Source organism: Muntiacus reevesi, chromosome 6 (assembly GCF_963930625.1).
Source record: "Muntiacus reevesi chromosome 6, mMunRee1.1, whole genome shotgun sequence".
Classification (NCBI taxonomy): Eukaryota; Metazoa; Chordata; class Mammalia; order Artiodactyla; family Cervidae; genus Muntiacus; species Muntiacus reevesi.
In genome coordinates, this window is record NC_089254.1 from 98453307 (window position 1) to 98477623 (window position 24317).

The 24317-nt window shown below is 47.9% G+C and overlaps 1 protein-coding gene across 4 annotated transcripts in view; it reads right to left on the reverse strand.

The window, feature by feature from the left end:
* DENND2A (DENN domain containing 2A) overlaps positions 1-24317 on the reverse strand; it is a 98467-nt gene that overhangs the window by 4140 nt on the left and 70010 nt on the right. For all 4 annotated transcript variants that reach the window (XM_065939211.1, XM_065939212.1, XM_065939209.1 and 1 more), the window contains exons 10-15: positions 23171-23240; positions 21987-22064; positions 18696-18836; positions 17216-17364; positions 4031-4208; positions 2270-2311 (exon numbers count right to left, since the gene is read on the reverse strand). In XM_065939211.1, coding sequence (XP_065795283.1) covers positions 2270-2311; positions 4031-4208; positions 17216-17364; positions 18696-18836; positions 21987-22064; positions 23171-23240 — 658 coding nt within the window. The remainder of the gene's footprint in view (positions 1-2269; positions 2312-4030; positions 4209-17215; positions 17365-18695; positions 18837-21986; positions 22065-23170; positions 23241-24317) is intronic.

Below are 24317 nucleotides of genomic sequence, written 5' to 3' on the forward strand. Positions count from 1 at the left end.
CAGAAACACAGGGAAGACAGGGAAGCCTGGTGTGCTGTAGTCCAGAGGGTTGAAAGAGTTGGACACGACTGAGCGACTGAACAAGACGACAAACAGAACAGAATCGAGAGGCCAGAAACAAACCCACTCATATACGGTCAACTAACATTCAACAAGGGAGTTGAATATTCAATGGGAAAAGGATGGTTGCTTATATAAATGGTACTGGAAAAACTGGACATCCACATACGAAGGAATGAAACTGAACCCCTATCTTGTACCTCTCCCCCAAATTATGGGGATTTTAAAAAATGGATTACAGACTTAAATGTAAGACCAGAAATTGTAAAACTTCTGAAAGAAAATACAGGTGAAAAGCTCTTTGACACTGCTCTTGGCAACGATTTTTGGGAATATGACACCAAAAGCACAAGAAGCAAGAATAAACAAGTCAGAAAAAAAAAAAAAAAAAACAAAAACAAAAACAAAAACAAAAAAAAAAAAAAACAAGTCAGAGTCCACACTGAGAAGCTTATGCACAGTAAGACAATCGGTCAGCAAAGCAAAAAGGCAACCTCCAAGATGGGAGAATGTATCTGTAAATCACACACCCGATAAGGGGTTACTATCCAAAATATATAAGGCACTCATACAACTCAAGAGAAAAAAGAAGGGCAGAGGACAAGAATAGACATTTTTACAGATGTGTATGTATGTGTATATGCATGTGTATGTCTATATGTACACATACACATACATATACACGCTCAATGGAATATTATTCAGCCATAAAAAGACATACTGCCTTTGTGACTACACTGATAGACCTTGAAGACATAATGCTAAGTGAGGTAGACCAGACAGCAAAAGATAAATACTGTATGTTCTCACTTATATGAGGAATCTAAAACACTGAACTCAAAATATTAATTAAAAAACTGAACTCATAAAAAAAAAAAAAAAAAACAAAAAAAAAAAAAACAACTGAACTCATAAAAACAGAGAGTAGAGAGGTGGTTGCCAGGGGCGAGGGGTGAGGAAAAGGGCAAATGTTGGTCAAAGGGCGCAAATTTCCAGCTATAAAACGAGTCAATTCTGAGGAATCTAATGTCTAGTTTGGTGACTATAGTTAAAGTATACTTAAAAGTTGTTAAGAGAGTAGATCTTAAGTGTTATCCCTCCATACACAGGTAATTATGTGAGGGGATGGAGGGGTTAGCTAATTAATCCTATTGTGTTTCTAATTTCTCAATGTATTCGTATATCAAATCATCATGTTGTACGTCTTAAATTTAAATATGTTTGTTATATGTCAATAAGAGCTCAATAAGGCTGGGAGAAATTAAATGCAATGCAATTAACTTGTGAAAGTTCCCTGCACCTAAGTGGCTACTCAATAAATGTTTCCCAATGCCCCATCCCACAAGGTGGCTAATTCTTATCAGGGGGCTCTGGTCAGGGCAGATGACCTGTATGATTGAAAGCTGGCTTTATGATCTGGGTCTCAGAGCAGGAGGGCCGTGGGGATGGGCCTACCCAGAGAGCCCGAGGAAAGTGAAAGTAGATGGAACTAATAATAAAGAACAGCATTATCATGCATAACTTTTCAGTGGCCACTCCAAGTTTATTTTATTTTATTTATTTGGCCATGCCATGTAGCACGTGGGTTCCCCCACCAGGGACTGAACTGCACCCAACCCCCATTCTCTGATAATGAAAGTAGTTTATCATCATTATAGAAAATGTATGAAAATATTAAAACAATCTAAAATTGCTCATAATCTGTCTCCTTTTCAGTCTCTCACCCTAAGACAACCAGAATTGATGTTTTGGTGAGTTTTCCTTTCTATCTTTCTATATATATATATGTATTTTTCCCCTCATTTCTTTTTTCCCCCCTCATTTCTATCCTTAAAAAAAAGATCAGCAAAGTAATGTATATAATTTGTATCCTGATTTTTCCACTTCACATTATATCATGAAATTTGTTGTCAAATATCTAAAGGCATGTTGAAAAAGGTTAAGTGTCTACAGTTATAATCCATACAAAGATTCTGTCAGCAAACCATTTTGTGACAGAGCACATGGGAATCGATCGTTTGTCCAAACCGCTCTTCTTTGGCCCCTGCCTCCTGTGCTGTCCGCAGTCAGCCCTGGTCGGGGACTGCCCCAGCCTGCTGGCCTGTTCTGCAACTCCCGGCCCCCCACAGAGCTGGCAAGGTGAGCTCTAAACAACAAGAGGTGACAACAGAGCAAGCAGTGGGCTGAAGCTGGGGTGCTTCTCACTCACCTGTCTGAGGAACCGATTGTTGACGAGGTCGACCACGAGGACCTACGAGGTGGGGAAAAGGGACTGTTACTGCGAGCAGGGAGGGCTTCCAGAACATAGAGATGGACGGTTAGCCTTCTTCTTTCTTGGCACCCAGAGAGGCAGCCGGGTGGGGGCGGAGTGGGCCAATTATGGTTTCCTGACATTGCCACTGAAGCCACAGATGATGAAGGGGGAGGAGGGGGAAAGCTTTCCAGACATGCATGCTTTCAACACTGTAACCGCAGGCTAGGATACGTGTGAGCCAAAGGCTGGACTTCCTGCCCTGTTCCTGGACTGGCTAAGGCAGAGCCGCTTTTAGCGTGTGGGTCACTGAGACAGAGAGAGAGGCTAGAGCCCCAGCTTGTTCCCATTCCACTGGATTCTGCCACCCCCGCCAGGCCTCCCCCTCCCACCTCCCAGGTACCCACTCAGTCTTGTCATTTCTCTTAATGGGATAAAAGGGGAGAGACCCAGAGGACTGGACCCAACGGGGCAGTAAGCCAAGCTGCAGATGCTGGGCTTCCATGAGCCAAGGCCTACGTCCTCCTTCCTCAGAGTGAGGCTGAGGTCCGGGGCCACAACTAGGGAGAGGCAAGTGAAGCGCCTAGGGCGCAAAACTTAGGAAGGCTCCCATTCACGGGATCACACAGTGTGGACCGCTGGCTATGACGGAGGATGAGCAGGGAGCCGGCATGCCCGCCGTGTTTCCACAAGAGCAGGAACCACGGGCTCTAACACAGGGGCCAGGAGCTGAGAGAGGCTGTCCTTCCTTCTCACATCCTCTCCTGGGGGTGGAACTGAGCCGTCTGCAGGCTCACAAGGCACCCAGGAAAACCCTCTGCAGTTCGCAAACCCACACTCAAAGACCTGAGTCGGCTGGTTCATCTTTAACGAGACTATAGGACCACCTGGGCAATTAGAGGAGCTGCATCTCGGGACACGGGGAGGGTTCAGGCCTGGCGGTTCTGTGCAGCATCACTTGGTCCCTACGGTTCTGCTGTGACTGCTGGAAGCTCTCAGTACTGGAGACGGAAACCAGTCTGAGGAAGGGGCTGGGACTCAGTAACCACAGAGACGCTAAGCAGGGCTTTTCTCATTTAGATCCAGAACTCAATTGCTGAACACATTTAGGTCACTGCCTTTTTAACTAATACGAAAAAGGACCTACTTATAGGAACACAGTCCTTCTCAAGACTTTGTTATTGGCTCAGAGATGATTTCCAGATACCATTAGCTCTTCGTGTGCTTTCTTCCCATGGCGGAGGGGTGGACGGGGGAAGGATGGGGCGCATGGCTCTTTACGACAAGGTGTATTAAAATCTAGTAAATCATTGGTTGGGCTTCCCTGGTGGCTCAGAGGTAAAGAATCCACCTGCCAATGCAGGACACACAGCTTTCCATCCACGGATCGGGAAGCTCCCCTGGAGAAGGAAGTGGCAGCTCACTCCAGTATTCTTGCCTGGGAAAGCCTATGGCCAGCGGTCCGTGGGGTCACAAAGAGTGGGACGTGACTCAATAACAGCAACCAATTGCTGACTGCAGCCCTTCTCAATGGGTGTCCACGGCTGTAGGTTCATTTAGAGGGGAAACTGAGTCTGCAGTCAAGAGGTTCTGCTGAAGCTGGCTTGGCGGGGGGGTGCTGGCTCAGACAAGGCCGTGGGGTCCCGCTGCCCCCGACCCTGCCTGCTGCCAGAGCCACAGGCGGCCCCTTCCCCCGCCCCTGCCCCACAGGGCGCTCACCTCCTCCAGCGGCAGCTCCCTGAGCAGCGGCAGCGAGCTGGTGAGCAGCCCGATGAGGAAGGGCGTTGGCGAGCACACGATGTCGATCATGGCGGGCGGCAGCACGGGGATGTAGGTGTGCTGCCAGGCGAAGGGGTAGATGGCCGCCAGCATCGCGTGGCAGCACGTGGAGAGGGTGCTGCGGCGGGGAGAGAGGGGAGGGCCGGTTCAGGAGGGCGGGCCGCCTCCGCGAAGACGCCAGAGAGAAAGGTTCACACGCCAGCCCCCTCGCACCCCCCACCCACAGAAGGCCCCCAAACGACGAAAGCCTCCTTCCTCATGGGTGCTCCTTCTCTCAGTGAAGAGGCTTTGTATCGGAACCCACGTTCTCTCCGCCAAGTGTGAACGCCTAGGTGCGGGCAGGGGAGGGGGGAGACAGCGTCCTTCAGTGTCCAGGTGCAGCCGTCCGCTCCAAATGGCTCGGCTGTGCAAAAGCAGAATTCATGCACTTCTTGCCCAGAATTCAAAACACAGAAAACTAACGAGAGACTCAGTCTTTAAGAGAGGCTCCCTTAAAGCAGGATGATCATAATGTAGCCTCGTATTGGCGAACGCTGGGCCTGACAGTTGTGTGGGAGCCACAACGCTTTGCTCCGTGCCTGGATTTGGGCTCGGTTTGTGCAGTGAACGGGTGGATTACCTGGGAGCATCGCTTTTATATCATTTCTGCAGAGCTGCAGCATAGTGACGACTGGTGGCTTCCAAGATGAGTGAGAGCAGGCTTTCTCTTCTTCCTCGAAATCGTTCCTTATCACTAAATGAGCCTGCTCCCAGCGGCTCCCCTCTCCTCTCATCCTGACATGCTGTTTCTAAAATGTTATGGTGTTGGAAACTCTAGCAGCTTGTTAGAAGTGTCTAATGCAAGAGTAAAACAAAAGTGAGGGCCCAATGGATTCACCCAAGAGTATACCGGGTCACCTTCGGGTCCCTGTAACCAGCACTGCATTTGTTAGGACACCTTCTGAATGTTCGCCCTGGTTCTCAGCTGTGCTCTGTTCACGTCAAATTGCAAGGAGGTTGAGTTCTGGATGGATGAATGCTCCTTTACTGCGTTCCCATGATGTCACACACCTATAATCTCGTTGCCATAAAACTTTCCTGAGCCCATCAAAAAATCACTTAGCTCTGGTTTACTTAAGTAGAAAAAAGTGGACTAAAAGATACTGGCCAGCAAGTGAACTCAGCTAGGCAGAATGAGACATGTACTGTATGATTCAGTCACACGAGGGACTTAGAATCAGCAAATACATCGAGACAGAGCAGAAGGGAAGTTAGCAGGGGCTGGAGGAAGGGAAAGGGGCACATTGTAGCTTAAAGAGGACAGAATTACAGTTGAGATGATGAAAAGCTCTGGAGATGGATAGTAGTGATGGCTGCAAACATTGTGAATGTGCTAAATGCCCCTGAATTGTACACTTAAAGATTATTAAAATGGTAAAATTTATGGTTATGTATATTTTACTGCAATAAAAAAGCAACCTTCCCCAAATCATTTAGATTCCTCTGAATCTAGTAAGTTCCTATGAATCTAGCACCCCCTGAGACATCCTTAACATATGCACTAGCCCTCGTTTTGATCCTGCTTTCATTTGGGGGCTCCTAACCAAAATGACAAAACTATTTGAGACGATAAACAATGATGGTCTCAGAATGTCTATCACTCTTCGGACCTTTTCTCTGTACTCAGCATATCAGGCTTCCCTGGTGGCTCAGAGGTTAAAGCGCCTGCCTGCAATGCGGGAGACCTGGGTTTGATCCCTGGGTGGGGAAGATCCCCTGGAGAAGGAAATGGTAACCCACTCCAGTACTCTTGCCTGGAGAATCCCATGGACGGAGGAGTCTGGTGGGCTACAGTCCCTGGGGTCTCCAAGAGTTGGACGCAACTGAGCGACTTTCACTTTCACTTATTAGGCTATAGAGTCTGTGGTATTCTCCAGGCCAGAATACTGGAGCTGGTAGCCGTTCCCTTCTCCAGGGGATCTACCCAACCCAGGGAGCGAACTCAGGTCTCCCGCATTGCAGGCGGATTCTTTTCCAGTTGAGCCACTAAGAAAGCCCAACCTAATAAGAGCAATGTTGAATCTTGTTCATTTATCAGTATGTCTCCTAACTTTCCTGTTCTCTATCTTAGCAAATAGTCAATCTCCTAATACTCACTGGGGTCATGAGATACCTCTCAGTAGTGGAGCAGCCACAAATTTCACCGATACTTGGTCTTATGTTTTCTTTCAAATGATCACCCTCAAAATGAGAAAGATGCTACCCCAACATTTTGTTTTTTATCACTATAATACCTTCTTTATTAGCTGAGTAAGGGTGAGACATAGCTGAGTAAGGTAAAGTTTGGACTTATACCAAGAGAGCAACATCAATAATTCAGCCAGCAGTGTGCAGTGAAGTGATTTCTGCCTTTTAAAAGATCTTCTTGAACGCCATTTAGCAACTGAACAACAACAGACACCTCTCAATAGCACTCTGAGGTTGTAACTATTATTATCACCATTTACTCTTTAATAACTACTAATGACCTCTTTTCACAACTGAAATATTAGGTTACACTATAAAAATAATAGCAAATGTAGTTTTTAAACCTGTATATATAACCCTATCCATTATGTTACATTAAATCCTAAGGCATTGAGACATGACACACACTTTTTTTTTTCCATTCTGTAAATCATTGTTTTCTCTCTGGATTCAATAAACGTAAAGACTTTAAAAAAAATTGACTTGAAAAGCATAAGAGCTTTATTTCTTAAGGCATCACTTTCTACCAGATAAGTCAGGAATGTTGATACTTTTAGTGAATTGCTGATCATTTACGTCTAATTTCCTTGACCTATAGATCACTGAATGTGCTGAATTCACTTTGTTCTAAAACTTTGACTTTTTAGGACGAAGCTGCATTTGTGTGTGGCCAATCTATAAAGCTGATCTACTCAAGTACTATGGGTCATGACTTAGAAAACTACAAGGATATCATAATATAAACAAGGATAGTCATGTGTAAAGCAGGTTTTTGCAGACCATAATTTTGCAGTGCATCGGGGGCTCTGAAATAATTTCAGAGGGTTATGATCAGCATTAAAAACAACTACAACAAAAAGAATGTAATAGAAAATAAGAGTGTGATGCATTTTCCCCAATTGTAAATAACTATATGTGTGTATTATGTGGGGTGTATATTAGGTCTAAATATAAAATGTATTTCTAATTGTGGACTGTAGTAGAAAGGCTTGGAAGTCAATGATTTTGACTGGAGAGCTGGGGGTGGGGTATGGTGGGGAGTGGGTAGAAAGTGATGGTCGAGGTGGAATTTTGATATGTTACACCTTTTACTGGGGTGTTGGCTTTCATTTCCAAGTGGCTAGTGGGAGTTCTTTAAAAGAGATCCTAAGAAGGGATTTTCTGAAGGAAGTCTTGTGTATGAAATCCACCTCTTTTTATAGCACATTTGTTATTAAGCTCCTAAATATCACTTGGAGAAAGAGTGGATCATGCAATGGTGTAGGTCATGGACTCTGTCATCCATGGTCCCTTCAGCAAGTTTTTGAAATTCCCACTTTAGTCAAGGGCTCCCCAAGGGGCCCTAGTGGTGAAGAACCTGCCTACCAATGAAAGAGATGTGAGAGACTTGGGTTTAATCCTTGAGGTGGAAAGATCCCCTGGAAGAAAGTCTGGCAACCCATTCCATTATTCTTGGCTGTAGAACCTCATGGACAGAGGAGCCTGGCCGGCCACAGTCCATATGATCACAAAGAATTGGACACAACTGAAGCAAGTTAGCACTTTAGTCAAGTCACTAAAGGAGAATAAAAATGCGGCACTTATGTTTAAGAGTGTGTTACACTTCAGAGGTGTAGTTTAAGCATTTCTGAGTCTGGGGAAGTTACAGAATCACAGAATTTTAGACCTGGAACCGATTTTAGAACTCCAGGAGATGGTGAAGGACAGGGAAGCCCAGCATGCTGCAGTCCATGGGGTCACAGAGAATCGAATGCTCCTGAGCAACTGAACAACAGTGAAACCCAGGCTAAAAGAGGTTAAAGTAGCTTCTGCATTCAGGGTGAGGGCAGGGTGGGGAGCAAGGAGTCCTGAAGATGGCACAAGGTAGAGGGATGCAGACTGAGGAACAGAGGCACGAAAAGGCATAGCCAGAAGACTTTGGGTTTTTCTTGATTACTGCAGTAGAAAAACAAGTCTGGGGACTTCCCCAAAGGTCCAGTGGTTAAGGCTTTGAGCTTCCAATGCAGGGGGTATGGGTTCGATCCCTGGTCGGGGAACTAACATTCCACATGCCATGTGGCATGACCAAAAAACTCCAAATAAAAAGTTTTTTTCAAAGTCCAATTAAAAATTAAAAAAAAAAAGAAAACAAAATCTGTGTAATTTTCTTTCTTTTTTTCTTTTTTTACCAATTCAGAGTAATGGCCTCCTGCCCTTTGGCCTTCTTTTGGCCTCAGCCCTGGAGGGAGCAGGTTTGCAGGGAGTCTCCCCTTCTCTCCACCGCGGCTGTACTTTGTATTTCTGGCTGAAGCCCAGGGGTCTGGGGGGCAGGGTGTGTGGCTCAGCTGCAGTGAGTGTGAACCAGCTGGGCGGGGAACAAGTAGAGAGCACAATGATAAGCAATGCCAGCACTAGATACGCAGGGCAGGGAAAGAAATGTCTTGGAAAGAAGAAATGCATTCATTTAACTGGAATGCAGGGAGCTGAGGGACACCGGTACTCAGCCTGCTGTTGTTGTTTAGTCGCAAAGTCGCGCACTCAGTCTCGATGGGGACAAATGACAGCTCAACTGTGTCAGCCGTTGGCCATGTAGGTTGGTACTACCATTGTCGATTCTGCTAACAGGTGTTTTTTGTTTGTTTGCTTTTTAAACAGTCCGATCACTGTTGCAGCTGGGTCCCCATATTTCCCACCTGGTTTCCACTGCCACCTCACTTGCTGGCGCCTGGGCAGCACAGCGGGTCAGGAGCCACCCGAGAGGCGGGCAGTGCGGGCAGTGTCGCATCCCACTTGTTCTCCAGCCCTGTCCAATATTCTAAAACAAAATTCTGCCTCTTGAAACACGAGAAGGAAAGGTCAGATTCTGCAAATAATACAGTAAGTGGCAGCTGTTCCTTCCAAATAAATGGCAGAAGAGGGGCTTCCCTGGTGGTCCAGTGGTTAAGAATCCGCCTTGCAATGCAAAGGACACCAGTTTGATCCCCGGTGTGGGAAGATCCTACATGCCAATCCTACATGCCGCAGAGCAACTAAGACTGTGCACCACCTACAGCTACTGAGCCTGTGCTCTAGAGCCAAGAGCTGCAACAACTGAAGCCCGTGTGCCCTAGAGCCCATGCTCCACAACAAGAAGCCACTGCAATGAGAGGCCTGCACACCACAATGAGAGAGTAGCCTCTGTTTGCCGCAACTAGAGAAAACCTCCGTATAACAATGGAGACCCACCACACCCAAAAAATAAGTGAATCTTGGAAAAAAAAATGGTAGAAGAGAAAAGAAGGGATTATTCTGAGTGTAGCTTGTTGTGATTTTATTCCCCAACCCATAAAGGCTAGAGGAGCTTCCATGGGGGTGGGCACTGCTAGGACTGGTGGTTTCTCAGGAACATGCAAAGTACAGTCTACAGTTCTAGGGATGCTAAGGATGACTGCTCAGTCTCGCTTGCCACTTAATGTGGAGCCTTACTGAGCATTTGCTGGTTGGAGGAGAGGCAGTGTTTTTGAAGGAAGTTCTAGGAGGGAGCCCTGGCAGCTGGCTCGCATTACAGTGGGGGTGGAGGAAAGGAATGCTGGCCCCCTGCAGCTGTGATCAATTTGCACAAAAGCGAGGGAGGGCGGAGATGCCCCAGTGGGAGGTTGGCTGGGCCACAAGGTTAAAAGATGGGCACAGGGGAGAAGGGTCAGGTCCCAGAATGCTTTGCTACTTGGTGGTGGTTCCTGAGGGTTGAAACATTAGTCCAGAGACACCAGGATACCCTTGTGAGCACTCAGATTCTCCTGGAGAAGACGCTTCAGTTCTGGCTGCTACAAAGCCCTTGTGCCCTGTGTGGTGTTGTTTAGTCGGTCAGTTGTGTCTGACTCTTTCTGATTCCATGGACTGAAGCACATCAGGGTTTCCTGTCCTTCACCATCTCCAGAGTTTGCTCAAGATCAGGTCCATTGAGTCAGTGATGCCATCCAACCATCTCATCCTCTGTCGTCCCCTTCTCCTCATGCCCTCAATCTTTCCCAGCACCAGGGTCCTAGCCCAATTTGCGGTTAGTTATTACTATGCTCAGCAGCCTCCCAATTCACCTAGAAACCAGAAAGAGTTAAGCACAGAGCTTTCTCTAAGACGCTACCAGAAAAGTGAAGGATGAGTTTCCAGAATTGGAGAGACCTCAGGAATTTGCGGAGTGAGTCCATCAGCATCCTTTAGGATTCCAGGCAAAGCATCTCTCTCTTTGTGCGTGATTCCCAGGAACCAGAGCGAGCGGTGATCTGATGTGGTCTGGTGCCTGCTGATACCTAGTGGGAGGTGGCTGCCATGCTTCCATTACTGTACTTTCAGACCCTGAAGAAATGTGTCACTGAGTTAAAAAAGAACCCAGGCTGGACCTCAACAAAACTGGGTCTGCTACTCTCTGTGTGATCTCAGGTAAAGCTCTTCTCCAAGGCCTCAGCTTCCTCATCTGTAACATAAGGAAAGTGGGTGTTCTAGCTTTAATGTCTGCCAACTATGAACTATGAGAGAGAGAAAGCCAGGAATTGGAAGTAGGAGCCAGGAGCTGAAAATAACTGACACTGAAAAAAACCCAGGCCTGAAGGGTAATTCTAGAGCTTACTGATGGAGACAGGACAGAAAGTAAGGTGACATCTCATTCTGAGGGATTAGTGGATACAGTGTTGGAGAGTTTTTAGGTGGCCGCAGTAAGCCCCTGAAGGACTACACTTAGAGCCAGCACAGCCTGGAGGGGCCTGACTCCAGAAGAGAGCTGGAGTATATATATATATATCCGAGATTCTGTTGGTGATGGGTTTGGAGTCAAAGACAATTTGTGGCCATGCTATTATCTAAACCTTGCTTCAAAGTTATCTTGGTGTTCATAGGCAAAAAAAAAAAAGGTAGTTAATACTTAACGTGTAATCAGTCTGCTGGCATTTTCATAGCACTCTGCTGAACTAAAACATAGGTATCTCCCGATTAGCTTCACGAGGACCTCTGAAGTAGTACTCTAGATGCTGGACCACAGAGATGGTGGCTACTCACACCCTCAAGTAGCCCTTGGCAAGCTCGCTTGCCTGGAGAGGGTGTGCCACAAACCCAACCTTTTATTGAAACACTACGATGCAACTGACTGAGACAGGATACGGGGCCTCATTTAAGCCTACAGAAACTGATTAAAAATGAACTAAAAGGAACACACAACAAGACGAAGGTGCACAGCTACACATGGACTTATTTGTGTAGTCACTCCATGTCAAGGCCAAGGTTCAAGCTCTACTATTTGTCCAGATTGGACCACCTAGTCCCACTTCTAGCTAATGAGCTAGAAGTCTGTCATTTAGCTTCTGGTGTGAATGCACTACGGAAAGATAAGTAAGTTTCTCGAATATTAAAAACCATCGTCCTGTGGTACATATACACCATGGAATATTACTCAGCCGTTAAAAAGAATTCATTTGAATCAGTTCTAATGAGATGGATGAAACTGGAGCCCATTATACAGAGTGAAGTAAGCCAGAAAGATAAAGATCATTACAGTATACTAACACATATATACGGAATTTAGATAGATGGTGGCGATAACCCTATATGCAAAACAGAAAAAGAGACACAGAAGTACAGAACAGACTTTTGAACTCTGGGGGAGAACGTGAGGGTGGGATGTTTTGAAAGAACAGCATGTATATTATCTATGGTGAAACGGACCACCAGCCCAGGTGGGATACATGAGTCAGGTGCTCGGGCCTGGTGCACTGGGAGGACCCTGAGGAGTCGGGTGGGGAGGGAGGTGGGAGGGGGGATCGGGATGGGGAATACGTGTAACTATATGGCTGATTCATGTCAATGTATGACAAAACCCACTGAAATGTTGTAAAGTGATTGGCCTCCAACTAATAAAATAATATTTAAAAAAAAAAAAAATAAAAAAAAAAAATAAAAACCATCGTCCTGCCTAAAACTTTTACACAAATTGTTTACGTGCAGCTGACTCTCTTATTCAGTCTAGTGTGTAGATTTGGCCAAAAGCTTGGGAACTGAAATTAATAAACGAAAAAACAAAATGTTTATCATCAGGGAAATGAGGAAAGGGGTATAGGGAAATATTTATTTAGGTTGTTATGACAACAGAACAAGCGATCACAACAACATTCTTTCTTTCCCATCTGCTAAACTTTGGCTTGACAGAGCCTTAAGAAACACTCAACGTCCACCGTAAAGATGAAACGGAGCAAGAATGTTATTCTAAATTTGATAGATTTTTGGCTCCACTTAAAACCCTTTTATAACTCATACAATATTTGCCACAACTCCCAGCTATTTCCTCTTGCAGTGGGCAGACGCACTTCCAACGATGAGGAAATGAATTGCGTGTGGGGGAGGGTGCTGGTGGCAGTGGCCACAGGCCTCTGGCAGGCTAATGTTCACCCCGGGATGTCACGGGGCCACTCACTGAGTCTGCAGCGTGCCCTGTTCTCATGCCCTGCTCCATGGCCTTGAGAAGACGGGGGGCTACAGATGGGAACCTGGGGCAGCCTACTTCTACTTCCAGCTGAGCAGGGCTAGAAATCAGGGCATGCACAGCCCATAGACAGCGAGTGGTGCCCACTGATGAGGGTGAAAGTACTGGCTGAACTTAGGCTGAAGGCTTTCTTCAGAGACTTCCAGGTCAGATAACTTGCAGTCAGCCACTGGTTTGTCATGGCCGAGCTGAAGAATGCTTCAATTCCCTAGAGCTACTTTCCCAAAAATCAGTAGGTGGAGGCTGATTCCTCTCAGAGGAACCCCTTAGGTGGAGCAGGCTGGAGAAGAGAACATGGGTTCTGGCTTTGTCACTCAGTAACTTCACATGCACCATGTTCTCTGGCGGTGTTTCTGGGCTCTGATCATTAGGTAGGTCCCTGTTTCACAGGTGAGCCAGACTTCCTGTGTGGGCTCTTTGTTAGGGGAGGGGGTAAGTCTGAGGGTCAGAGAGACCCCCAAAGAGGAGGCTGTGCTGAGGCCCCCTCAGAAGAAAGCACTTAGAGCTGCAAGAGGAGGTACAGATGGTGCCCTGACTTCTGAACAAAGGCTAGCACAGAGGCCTGGGAGTCGGAGAGTGGGTTCATAACATGCAGTATATTTATTTATCTTCAACCCAGATAAGGTTAAGTGGGGTGTTAGAAGGGGACTCGCAGTTAGTTACCTCAGCACCTCACCATCCTGAAGTGCCTACATTTAGAAGCACTCTCAGGAAAATGCTATCGAGATGGTTTCTACTGAATCAGAACCCCTGGGAGAGTAGTGGGCCATGTGAGGGTGGAATCCCAGAGCATCTGAGCTGAAGGGATCTCATGGGAATCACACAGCTGGGCAGAGGAGGTGGTTGTCCCCTGGGACACTGGAAAGCACAGGATGCCTGAGACGGATGAGTCCTGGGTCAGGAATGGGGACAGGGTACTTCAGCAGGTCCGGGACCAAGACTGCTGGGTGGGCAGAGACCAAGGGGTGTGGCAGACACCTGGGGCACCCCAGCCCACCGACTCAGAGAAGGTCAGAGCTGGGAGAGACTCTGGAGGTTCCCTGGCCACTTGCTTCACGGGGGTCCCAGCTGGAAGGGTGGGTGGGGGTGGGCCCTGGAGAGAAAAGCACAGATATCTGAGCTTCCTCAGGAGACAATACTGGCTGGCCTGCCAAGCACAGAGCAGGTTGTGATGGCACGTTTTTAAAAAGACTGTGCCTATGTATCTGTGCAGACAGACAGTCTCACAGATACTCCTCCACCCCACCCAGACCATGGTGGCCTGCTGGCCCCCTCGTCTTCTCTGCAGCCAGCTACCCCTGTCTGATTCCAGCTCTCCCACTGACCCCTTCCTTGAGCAAAGTGACTTCACTTCCATGTGCTTCTTAGTTAGTTAGTTAGTGAAGTCGCTCAGTCGTGTCCGACTCTTTGCAACCGCATGGATTGTAGCCTACCAGGCTCCTCTGTCCATGGGATTTTCCAGGCAAGAGTTAGTCTCCTGCTAACAGAACCGAACTGATGGAGTTCTCGAGAGGCTGAGAGAATGGAGGAGCCCGGCCCAGGGATGGCTCCTGGGTTCCCTCAGGGCTAGGTTCACGCACACTGTGCTTTCTGCTTCAGCGCTCTCAGGGCCTTTCTCTCTTTTCCAGCCTCTTCAGATCTGCACTTAACTAGTGTTGGCTGAAAAGCAAATTTATTGAGCGAGAGAGAGAACACTTGAAGCCATTTGTAATGGGACAATCACGGGCTACTTCTGGGGACAATGAGACACCGGAGCCCTAGCAATTCAGAGCTCTGAGTGGCTGGGCATGGAGGAGCCCTTGTTTCCTAAATGAGGAAACCCAGGGTCAGCAGCTGAGGACGTTCAGGCCTCCCTGCTGGCTGGGAAGGCCCCTCCCGTGGGATGGGACATGCCAGCCTGAATGTCGTAAAGGGTCTGCAATGTAATTTCGGTATTTCATACACACATGCGTGCACATGCACACACTGGCTCCGGATCCAAAAAGGGCACCCAAGTTATCCACATCCCCGCCCCCCCACCTGACAAAAATCCTACCTCCTCAGTGCCCCACGGCTGGCAGCTACTGCAAAAGAAAACAGCCAGTGGGCAGTAACAGCCTTACGGCAAGAATAGCGTCCTGCAGCCACGGCTGGCATTTTACCCTCTTGTGGGTGTTTGCTGCTCCAAGAGACTAAATCTCTCAGGGCAGAGTGCCAGGCACCCTGGGAGGCAGGGTGATGACAGAAACCCCAAAGTCCGTCCAATCAGACCACTGCAGTGACTTGTCTCCTGCCAGGGCAGGAGGGGAGGGGGCTGGGAGGACTGAGCAATGCCCGGCAGTGGGCAGGCCCCACGCTCAGGGAGGGGTTCCTTTCACTGTCTCTCATGACAACAGCTCTGTGTGAGTCCCACCTGTCAGCCCAAAGTCTCTCCAGGGACACGGTGGAGCGACCAAGTCCTTCGCCAGAGGTCTCTGTCCTAAACCCTTCTGGGTGTCTTGGCACCCGAAGCCTCTGACATATGCCCACTGCTGCCCTTCAGGGATGCCTCTGTCTTTGATGTGGCTCCCTCCCTTTCTGTTCCCTTCTCTTTTCATTGTCCCTTTTTGAGAAAAATAGATGATATTATCCCTTCTCCTTCCCCCCTGAACAAAGCCTGGGTTAGAGCGGGGGGCCACAGGCCCTGGTCCCCTGCTCCTCTTGAGTCATGTCCATCTTCTCAGAAATTTGGGCAGGCTGGACCCTTCCTGAGCCTGACATCTTTAAATCAGAAGCAAGCACCCCTTGGGACTGTTTGCCCCATCTTCACTCCCTGGAGGGCCTTCCACTCCTGACCTGGGTCTTTCGGAGATCCATCACTTTCCCCTCCTCCCAAGGAAAGCCTGAGAATCCGACAACTAAAAATATGGTGGAGAGTGGGGAATGGTGGGGCTTCCAGAGAATACGGAGAGTCACTAGAGCACTGGTGAAATCTGATCCTGGTCACGGAAGGGTTATTCCTCATCCTCAGCTTGCAGGCCCCCACCTTGAGAACTCTCTGGTCTGAATCCCCCAGTGCCCAGGGATCTTGGAGAGCTGCCCACAGCACCAGCTGCAGGCTAGAGGCAGGGCCTGCTGACAAGAGTGCTCAGAGAGTACAATAACTGTGACATTGAACGTGAATAGCTAACTCTCAGGCAGGCCGGGGGCAGCCTAGGAGAAGCCCAGTGGCTGCAGTCCAGCGACCGAGCGTGAGCAAGGTGACCAGATGGGCTGCGGTGGAGACAGGGCTGGATTCCATCTCCACCACGCCTCTGGACGGACCCCACATTCACACGCTTTGTCCTTTGCACTCTTCCTTCCCTTTTCTTCTTCTTCCCTTTTGTTTTCTAGAGTCGAGAGTCATTATTTCCTCTCCAAACCGATTTTTACATGTTCTTGGCACGGCTTCTTTCCAGATGGACTCTCAGCTGGCCCCTCCCGCTTGGCCGGCTCATCTCGAGCCAGGACCCACGTCTCAGCCCTCCCTGGAGCAGCAGCCACCACTTGTGCCTCTGCGCCCTCAGTTCCAAAGTGAGGAAGGCTCTGATTCAGTATTTTGAAATGATGAAAATGCCAAGAATTCTTTTTTTTTCTTTTTTTTTTAAAGTTCAGAATTAACCCCAACCCTTATCTGCATCTTCTTCAGGATCTTCTTTGATTCGTGACCTGGGCTTTGCCAATTACCGAATGTGACCACTAGGATGTGGGTGCACCCTGCTGGGCTGCGGGTCTATGTGCGTGGATTCTGTTAGCACGCCTCTGGCTCTGTCTGTGCCTCCCACCTGGTCCTGCAGCCCTCCCGGGAGCCAGGCCCTGCCCGCCTCTGCCAGATCCTGGCTCTCCCCTCGGTTCCACCACACTGAGCTGCTCGCAGTTCCTGAAGGAACCCTTGGCCTCCCTTCTCCCTGCCGTTGTACTGACAGCTCCTTTTGCCTGGAACATGCTTTCTACTTGCTCTTGGCCTTAAGATGCAGGGAACTCATCCACGAATGAGAACGCTCTGCCTCGAGTCGGCCTTTACAGCACAGTACCGGGTGGTCTGTTTACTTCTCTATCCCCCCGCTGGACTGAGGCCTCTTGAAGCACAACACTGTGTCTTTTCCCCGCTTCCCCAGCACGTGGTAGGGTGCCCAGCACCTAGCAGAATGAGTGGACAGCCGGCCAAGTACCAGATGAGCAGAGTGCAGAGGTGCAGGCTCAGCCCACTTTACACAACTCGGGGGCCTCACAAGCCTCCAGCTTCAGCTGCCCGCTGACTCTCACTCCTTCTGCAGAGGAGCTGCCTCTGAACTCCAGGCCATCCCCTGCTACAGGTTCCACCCCGTGCGAGGCTGACCGTCACGCAAACACTTTAGAGACAGTGCGAGACTGACCATCATGCAAACACTTCAGCGGAAGCTGCCAAGGTTTGCTACCTGAGCTTGTCTGCGATGAAGATGACCCTCCTTTCCAGGAGCAGGGAAGCAAAAACGCAGAGCAGGTGTCGGACGCTGAGAGAGGAAAAGAGAGACTCAAAGTCCACGTGTTCGAGCCGGGAGTCCAGCGGACGGCACAGTTCAATCACCTGTCGGGGAACACGAGCGGCATGAGAGGGGCCCGCCTGGTCAGCCAAGGCTCTCATGCACCGGGCAGGCCTGGGGCTCTGTGGTCCTCAGCAGAGAGGCCCACTGCCAGGGGAGGAGGGAGACGAAAACAGGAAAACCAAAGGGACTGGGCAAAGAAAGATGGCAGGAGACTGGGAAAGGAGGTATGTTTGGTAGGGACTCAGTCTCACTGCTGCATGTGAGGGTAGTTTGTGTGGAGCTGGGGAGACAGGACACAGAACCAGAGCCCCTCGGGCCATGATGGCTGGAGCCAGCCCCCTCCCACCCCATCAGTGACACATGTGAGCCCCCACAGGGAGTTTTGAGGGCTGGTCCCTTGCAGTGCCACAGCAAAGCGTCTGATCTCACAAGGCACTCACAGGCTCACAAAGAAGGACCAGCAGCTCCAAGCACTTCGTTCAAGGCTCCCCTCCTCTACAAGGCGATTCTTAACGAACTCGACCCCGTTCCAACCCCTCCTCAGGGATGGCTCTTTCAGCTTGTACTGTGCACATATCTCCTCCCTCTGGATTTGTCGGCATGTTCCTGAGTTCATCTCAAGTCACTACTCACGAGCATGCTCTTCATGGCGGGCAGAACCTGGCTTCTGCTCTCAGCATGGCACCGGCCTGGTGCTGCCTGGACAGCGGGGCTCACTAAGGTTAACTTCCCCACGCCCAAGTCACCTGCATCCATATGGGGTGGTTTAGGATTCCCCAGCAGCAGAGAGACCGCTGCTCTCTGTGCTGGGAAGTTGAGCAGTTCCAGAATATCCCAGACACATCCTTGTCCTCCCTGTCCCCAGAGGTGACCCGATTTTCCGAGGGCCTTTAGAACTGGAGACGCAAGGCTAAACGGGTCACATACAAGGACAGGAAGATGAAAACAAGCTCTGGTATCAAATCCCACCCAGCCAAGGAAAGGGACATACTTCAAAGTCTGGGATGAATAAAAAGTAGCACCTGAGCTTGTCTTCCCTGAAAAGAATCTGCTTTGCATATTAAGTGGTAGCGGTGATATAGATCAAAACCCTAAAAAGGTTCAAATAGGATTTATGAAGGTGGTGGGCTATTAAGAGAAGCTAAAGATGTTCACTGCCCTGGCACAGTTCTCTCCTCCAGCAACCAGCGGATGGACTGGACTTAGGGTGGAATTTATGACTCTCTCACAGATGGATGATCTGGGCCGGCTTGAGGAGCAAGAGGCCACCACTGAATCTGACAGCCCACTGGAGCCAGCCTGTGAGATCACTGGGACCCGATTACTGTCAGGGCTACGTCCCCTGGGACAGGAGAGGACTCTGACGGCGTACCTCAGTTCCTGATCCGGGCAAGAAGTTCTTGACCACAATGGTTTTGCCCAGGGCTGGGAAGGGGGCTTCCATAACGCTCCTCATGAGAGGCTGGACCAGGGCAGGAGAGATGCCTCGTCGTTTTTCCACCTCATCCAAGATCTGCAAGGGACAGAAAAGCAGTTCAGCTACCCTGAAGTCAGGCTTCGAGGTGGAGCTGTCTTCTAGATGAAGGGGGCCTGCCACTGAGGCTGAGGAACCGTGGGGAAGCCTGGGGGTCCTCATCAGGCCAAACCTACTCTTTTCACCTTGTGCATTAAGACCCAGATTCACCCTCTCTGCAGCCACTCTTTTTCCATGTGAATCTGCAATTTCTCCCACTTAAAGGGTGAAGTCTAGTTCCTGGCCCCCTTGACTTTGAAAACTGTCCTGTTTGTCAGTTTGCATACCCCTGTGACACTGACTATAATATACGTTCTCCATGGGAAGAATAGTGCCCCCACAAGGAGGTAAAAATTGGTTTGGGGTTGGTGAAAAAACTTAGGTATCGTGAGGGTTTGTGCCCTTCTAAGGGGCCAAAGTGGGAGAAGGCAATGGCAACCCACTCCAGTACTTTTGCCTGGAAAATCCCATGGACGGAGGAGCCTGGTAGGCTGCAGTCCATGGGGTTGCGAGGAGTCGGACACGACTGAGCGACTTCACTTTCACTTTTCACTTTCATGCATTGGAGAAGGAAATGGCAACCCACTCCAGTGTTCTTGCCTGGAGAATCCCAGGGACGGGGGAGCCTGGTGGGCTGCCGTCTATGGGGTCACACAGGGTCGGACACGACTGAAGCGACTTAGCAGCAGCAGCAGCAAGGGGCCAAAGTACATAAACAGGTATGTGATATATCTATGGAACTGAATTTTCTCTGGGGGGAAGCCACTAGGACAAGACAAACCAAAACCAATGAGATACCACTTGATAGCCATTAGGATGACTATAACAAAAAAAAAAAACAGGTAACAGGTGTTGGTGAGGAAGTGGAGAGATTGGAGCCCTCATACACTGCAGATGGAAATGTAAACTAGTGAAGTTTCTCTTTTGAAAATAGTCTGGAGGCTCCTCAAAAAATTAAACATATACGACCCAGCAGATCCACTCCTAGGTATTTAACCAACGGAGATGAAAACATGTTCACACGAAAACTTGAACTTGAATGCTCAAGGCAGCATTATTCACAGTAGCCAAAAAAGGAAATAACCGAAACACACATTAACTTATGAATAATAAGCAAAATGTGTTACCTATATAATGGAATATTATTCAATATGATGGAATAAAATACTGATACCTGCTACAACATGGATGAATTTTGAAAACGCTGCTAAGTGAAATAAGCCAGACACAAAAGGGACAAATATTATATGATTCCACTTACATGAGATCCTCGAGTCAAACTCATAAAAGAGACAGAAAGTAGAGTAGAGTGGTGGTTGCCAGGGGCTGGGGGAGAAGAGGACAGAGGGTTAGTGTTTAATGGGCACTGAATTTTAGTCTGGGGAGAAATGAAAGAGTTCTGGAGATAGAACGTGGTATAACAAAGTGAATAAACATAATGCCAATCAATTGTACACCTAAAAATGACTGAAATGGTTAAGTTAATGTTATGTATGTTTTAGCACAGTAAAAAGAAAATAATATGACAAAAAGTTAAAAATTATTTCATGGGGAGGAGAGGCAATTGAGGAAAAAAAATATAAAAAGGCTGCTCACTAGAACAATAATGAAAAAATGTTGAGGGCCACTGGGCAGGCAGGATGAGGCAGAAGTGACCGTGTGCCAGTGCTAAGCCCAGAGCTTGGGAGGCAAGCAGAAACTTGCCTTACGTGTTTCTGCTTGCCTCCCTGTGCATGCGTAGGACGGCTTGCTTCCTGTCTCAGGGGGTGACAGACCTGCATCCAGACTTGCAGCTGAAGCACAGCCCAGCCGGCCTGGACCAGCCAACCCCCAGCCTACCGGCAGCACAACAGTGAGCGAGCCACGGAGTCCAGCAGAGCAGAACCCCAGAGCCCTGCCCCTCTGTGGGAGTCAACGGTGGCTGCTTTAAGCCGCTGTGGTTTGTGACACAGCATCATTCCAACAATACTTCTGCTTTCTTCAGAGATTCTGAGAGCTGTTCTTATCCATTATCCCTTTGTCTATACTAAAGGACAGTTTGCCATCATGGTCCTTGTCCCTCACCTAGAAACAGCCTGAGGTCTTGGAATCAGTTAGCCAAAGCTCTGTCTATGGATCTGTGCTGAATTTTTGCTGTGTGGTTATTGGCAAGTATTCACACTATATTCTTAAAAAATTCCCAGCCACAAAACTGACATGAAAATGCAGGATTGTGCATCACACGAGTATGTTAGGATACTCGCTTGCTCTGTGAATACATGATGTAGTAATGTAGCTTATGTGAACTTAAGAAAGCTCAGACTGAAATACGTGCTTAAGGACTTAAAATACATATATAGATTATATATTTATGTCTCGTTAACAGAAGAAACAAATGTTGAGTTATACCTAAATTTTGAGATTGGCATCAGACAGCAAAGTAATTATCTCCTACACACCAATCCAAAATACTGGGGTGGCTGAGCCAATTCACCATGGCAAATCCTACATCGTGATATGTTGCTTCATTTTCCAAAAAGGAGGGCCAAATTATACTAAGATTTTGACAGAGGGCTTCCCTGATAGCTCAGTTGGTAAAGAATCCGCCTGCAATGTGGGAGACCTGGGTTCGATCCCTGGGTTAGGAAGATCCCCTGGAGAAGGGAAAGGCTCCTCACTCCAGTATTCTGGCCTGGAGAATTCCGTGGACTGTATAGTCCATGGGGTCGCAAAGAGTTGGACACAACTGAGTGACTTTCACTTTCACTTTGACAGACTCAGAGTAGTCTTACAATAACAAATCTCACACACACACAACAGATACACACACAACACACACATATACAACACATAATGTGACATAATGCCTAAGAGAGGGAAGGTAAAACACATGGAACATTCTGGGGAGAGCCTTTGCCCCTCCATCCTCAACTGCAATTAGTTAGTCCTTTTCCCCTCCCTCACTTTCTGGGCCACAACCTTCATTCACTCATTTCCTGTCCCAGTGATTATCTCAGTGAGGCTCAAGGAAGGGAGGAGGAGGAAGTGGCAAGGAAAACAGGTGCAGGAATAAGAAGATAAAAAGTCCTGGGAGTTGGGGTGTCTCCTGAGTCCTCCTGGGCCCTGCAACTCCCATGCACTCCCTCCCTTCTCTGGCATCCAAGTCCTCACCTTTGAAAAGAGGCTGAAGCATCCCAGACGGCTCACGATGCAGTAAACTTCGGGGAGACGCTTTCCTTTGCCACCAGGCTTTTGGGAGTGAAATACAAGGAGATTATGAGTGTGACCAATCTCAGGGGAGGAAAGACCTCAGATGTTTTTTAACATGGTGCCAACTGTTTCCACACACCAGAGTTTTTGAAAATCAAGAAGGCAAGCAGTTACCAATACCCCGTCTTACAGGTGGAACCACTTCTGGTTATGTAGACATGTGTTAAAATCCTCCTAAAGGACCAAATCAAGAGTTTTGTGCACACAGTAGGTGCTCAATGTGACCTACAGAACCATAAAATGAGGAATCTTGTTTACTCATATCACTGTGGTTTTTCTCAAGGAAATTATTTATTCCTTATAAATTATAATAACTCCAAATGAGAAATCATTTCTAAAAACCCTTTTTGGAAACTATTAATTTTCAAAACAAAAAAGGAAAACAATCTCAAAACTTAAACTCCAAAGTAATTATAGTAACAGAATTTATTATCCCACTTTACTTTTTTGATTATTATCCATACTTTTTTTTATTCACTAACTCAACAAATATTTACTGAGCAGCCACCATGTGCCACACATTATTCTTGACTATATTAGCCTGTGTATAATAAGACTAAAATATGCTCTCAGTGGAAAATGATTTGCCACTACTGAAGGTATTTCCAAAAATGGGCCTCAAAAAGACAAGTTCTAAAATGTTTTGGCATGATCATCTATCTCACTGAAGTAAGTGTCTGACTTTTAAAGGTTAATGTTCTGAAGGAAACACTTAAATTATTTGTGTCATGAACAGTAAAACCATCCTTCTTCGGCCCTTACCATTATTATGAAAGCTCTCTGTAAGCTCTCAGAGTCTGTTGAGCACACTATATTAGAGAGGACACCTGCCTTAAGGGGGGATGGTCATTTATTTGGCAGGGAAAACAGTGGAGAAAGAATTTTCTTTCCAAGGGAGGCAGACAGTGTTTCCATGCACAGTGAGGCTCATGTGGACCCCCAAACACTCCTGCCTGTGTTTAATGGCCCTGACAAACGTGCTCTACATCCTGTCCTTCTCTTGTGGCCTGTGGCGAATGAGGCCCTAGGAAGCCAGTGGGGGCTCCGCACGGAGCTCTCGTTGCCCGAGAACAGGGGGTACTGACCAGCAGTCTTCGGCAATAACCAAACCTTCTGCTCCCATCTTCTCCAGTTAAGACAAAGGAGAATGTTTCACTGTGGTTGGGAAAATGAAAGGAAATGTGTTACTCTCCGACCACAGTGCTATGAGACTAGATATCAATTACAAGAAAAAAACTGTAGGAAACACAAACACATGGAGATTAAACAACATGTTTCTAAATAACCAACAGGTTACTGAAGAAATCAAAAGGGAAGTCAAAAAATTTCTAGAAACAAATGACAATGAAAACAGGACAACTCAAAACCTATGGGATGCAGCAAAAGCAATTCTAAGTGGGAAGTTTATAGCAATACAATCCTACCTCAAGAAACAGGAAAAACATCGAATAGACAACCTAACTTTACATCTAAAGCAACTGGAAAAAGGAGAGGAAGTGTGTTACAAAACAGAACAAAAGTCACATTGTGCTGAGCCACCAGGGGACATTCAGGAGGAGGCTGTCAAAAAGCACAGCTCTCTGTCCCACCCGTCCATTTCTGGGCTGTGGCTCCAGAGTCTCTTTCAGGGATACGGGGATCTCAAGTGTCGCTGTGTCCTGAGAGGAAGTGAGGACTTTTCTTTCCACCCTCAGCCCTCATATAGTCCTATCACCTGGGCCATCCCATTGAACAGACACAGCGGTCACTGGTCCTCTCCTGGGGGAGCCCGGGAGTGACTCAAGACTGGGGGGCGGGGCCGGGGGAGCTGGGAAGCAGTAGGCAGTGGTGGTGCCCTTCGTGGAGCTGCCATGGGGCAGCTCTCCTGGGCACCGAGGCTGCGACAGTCCTTAAAGACTGCTGGGCCAGCTTCAAGGTACTCAGTGTCCCTCGAACACAGGACCTGGAGCCTCCTGAGTCTGGTCAGTTGCTGAGACCTCTGATAAAATATTTCCACCCAACAACATGGGTTAAAAGCAGAAATGTAAACTTGATCACAATCTGAGTAACGGCTGGATGTGTTGCTGAAGAAGTATTTTCACGGCACTGGACAAGGTTTTCTTACACTACAAATCACCTTATTGCCCATCATGTCAGCTTATGAAACACATTCCAAGATGGAGTGGGAGGTCTGGGAACCTGCACGTTTGGCAAAATGAGTCTAGTCTTCAGGCATGCTTTACAAACACTCGT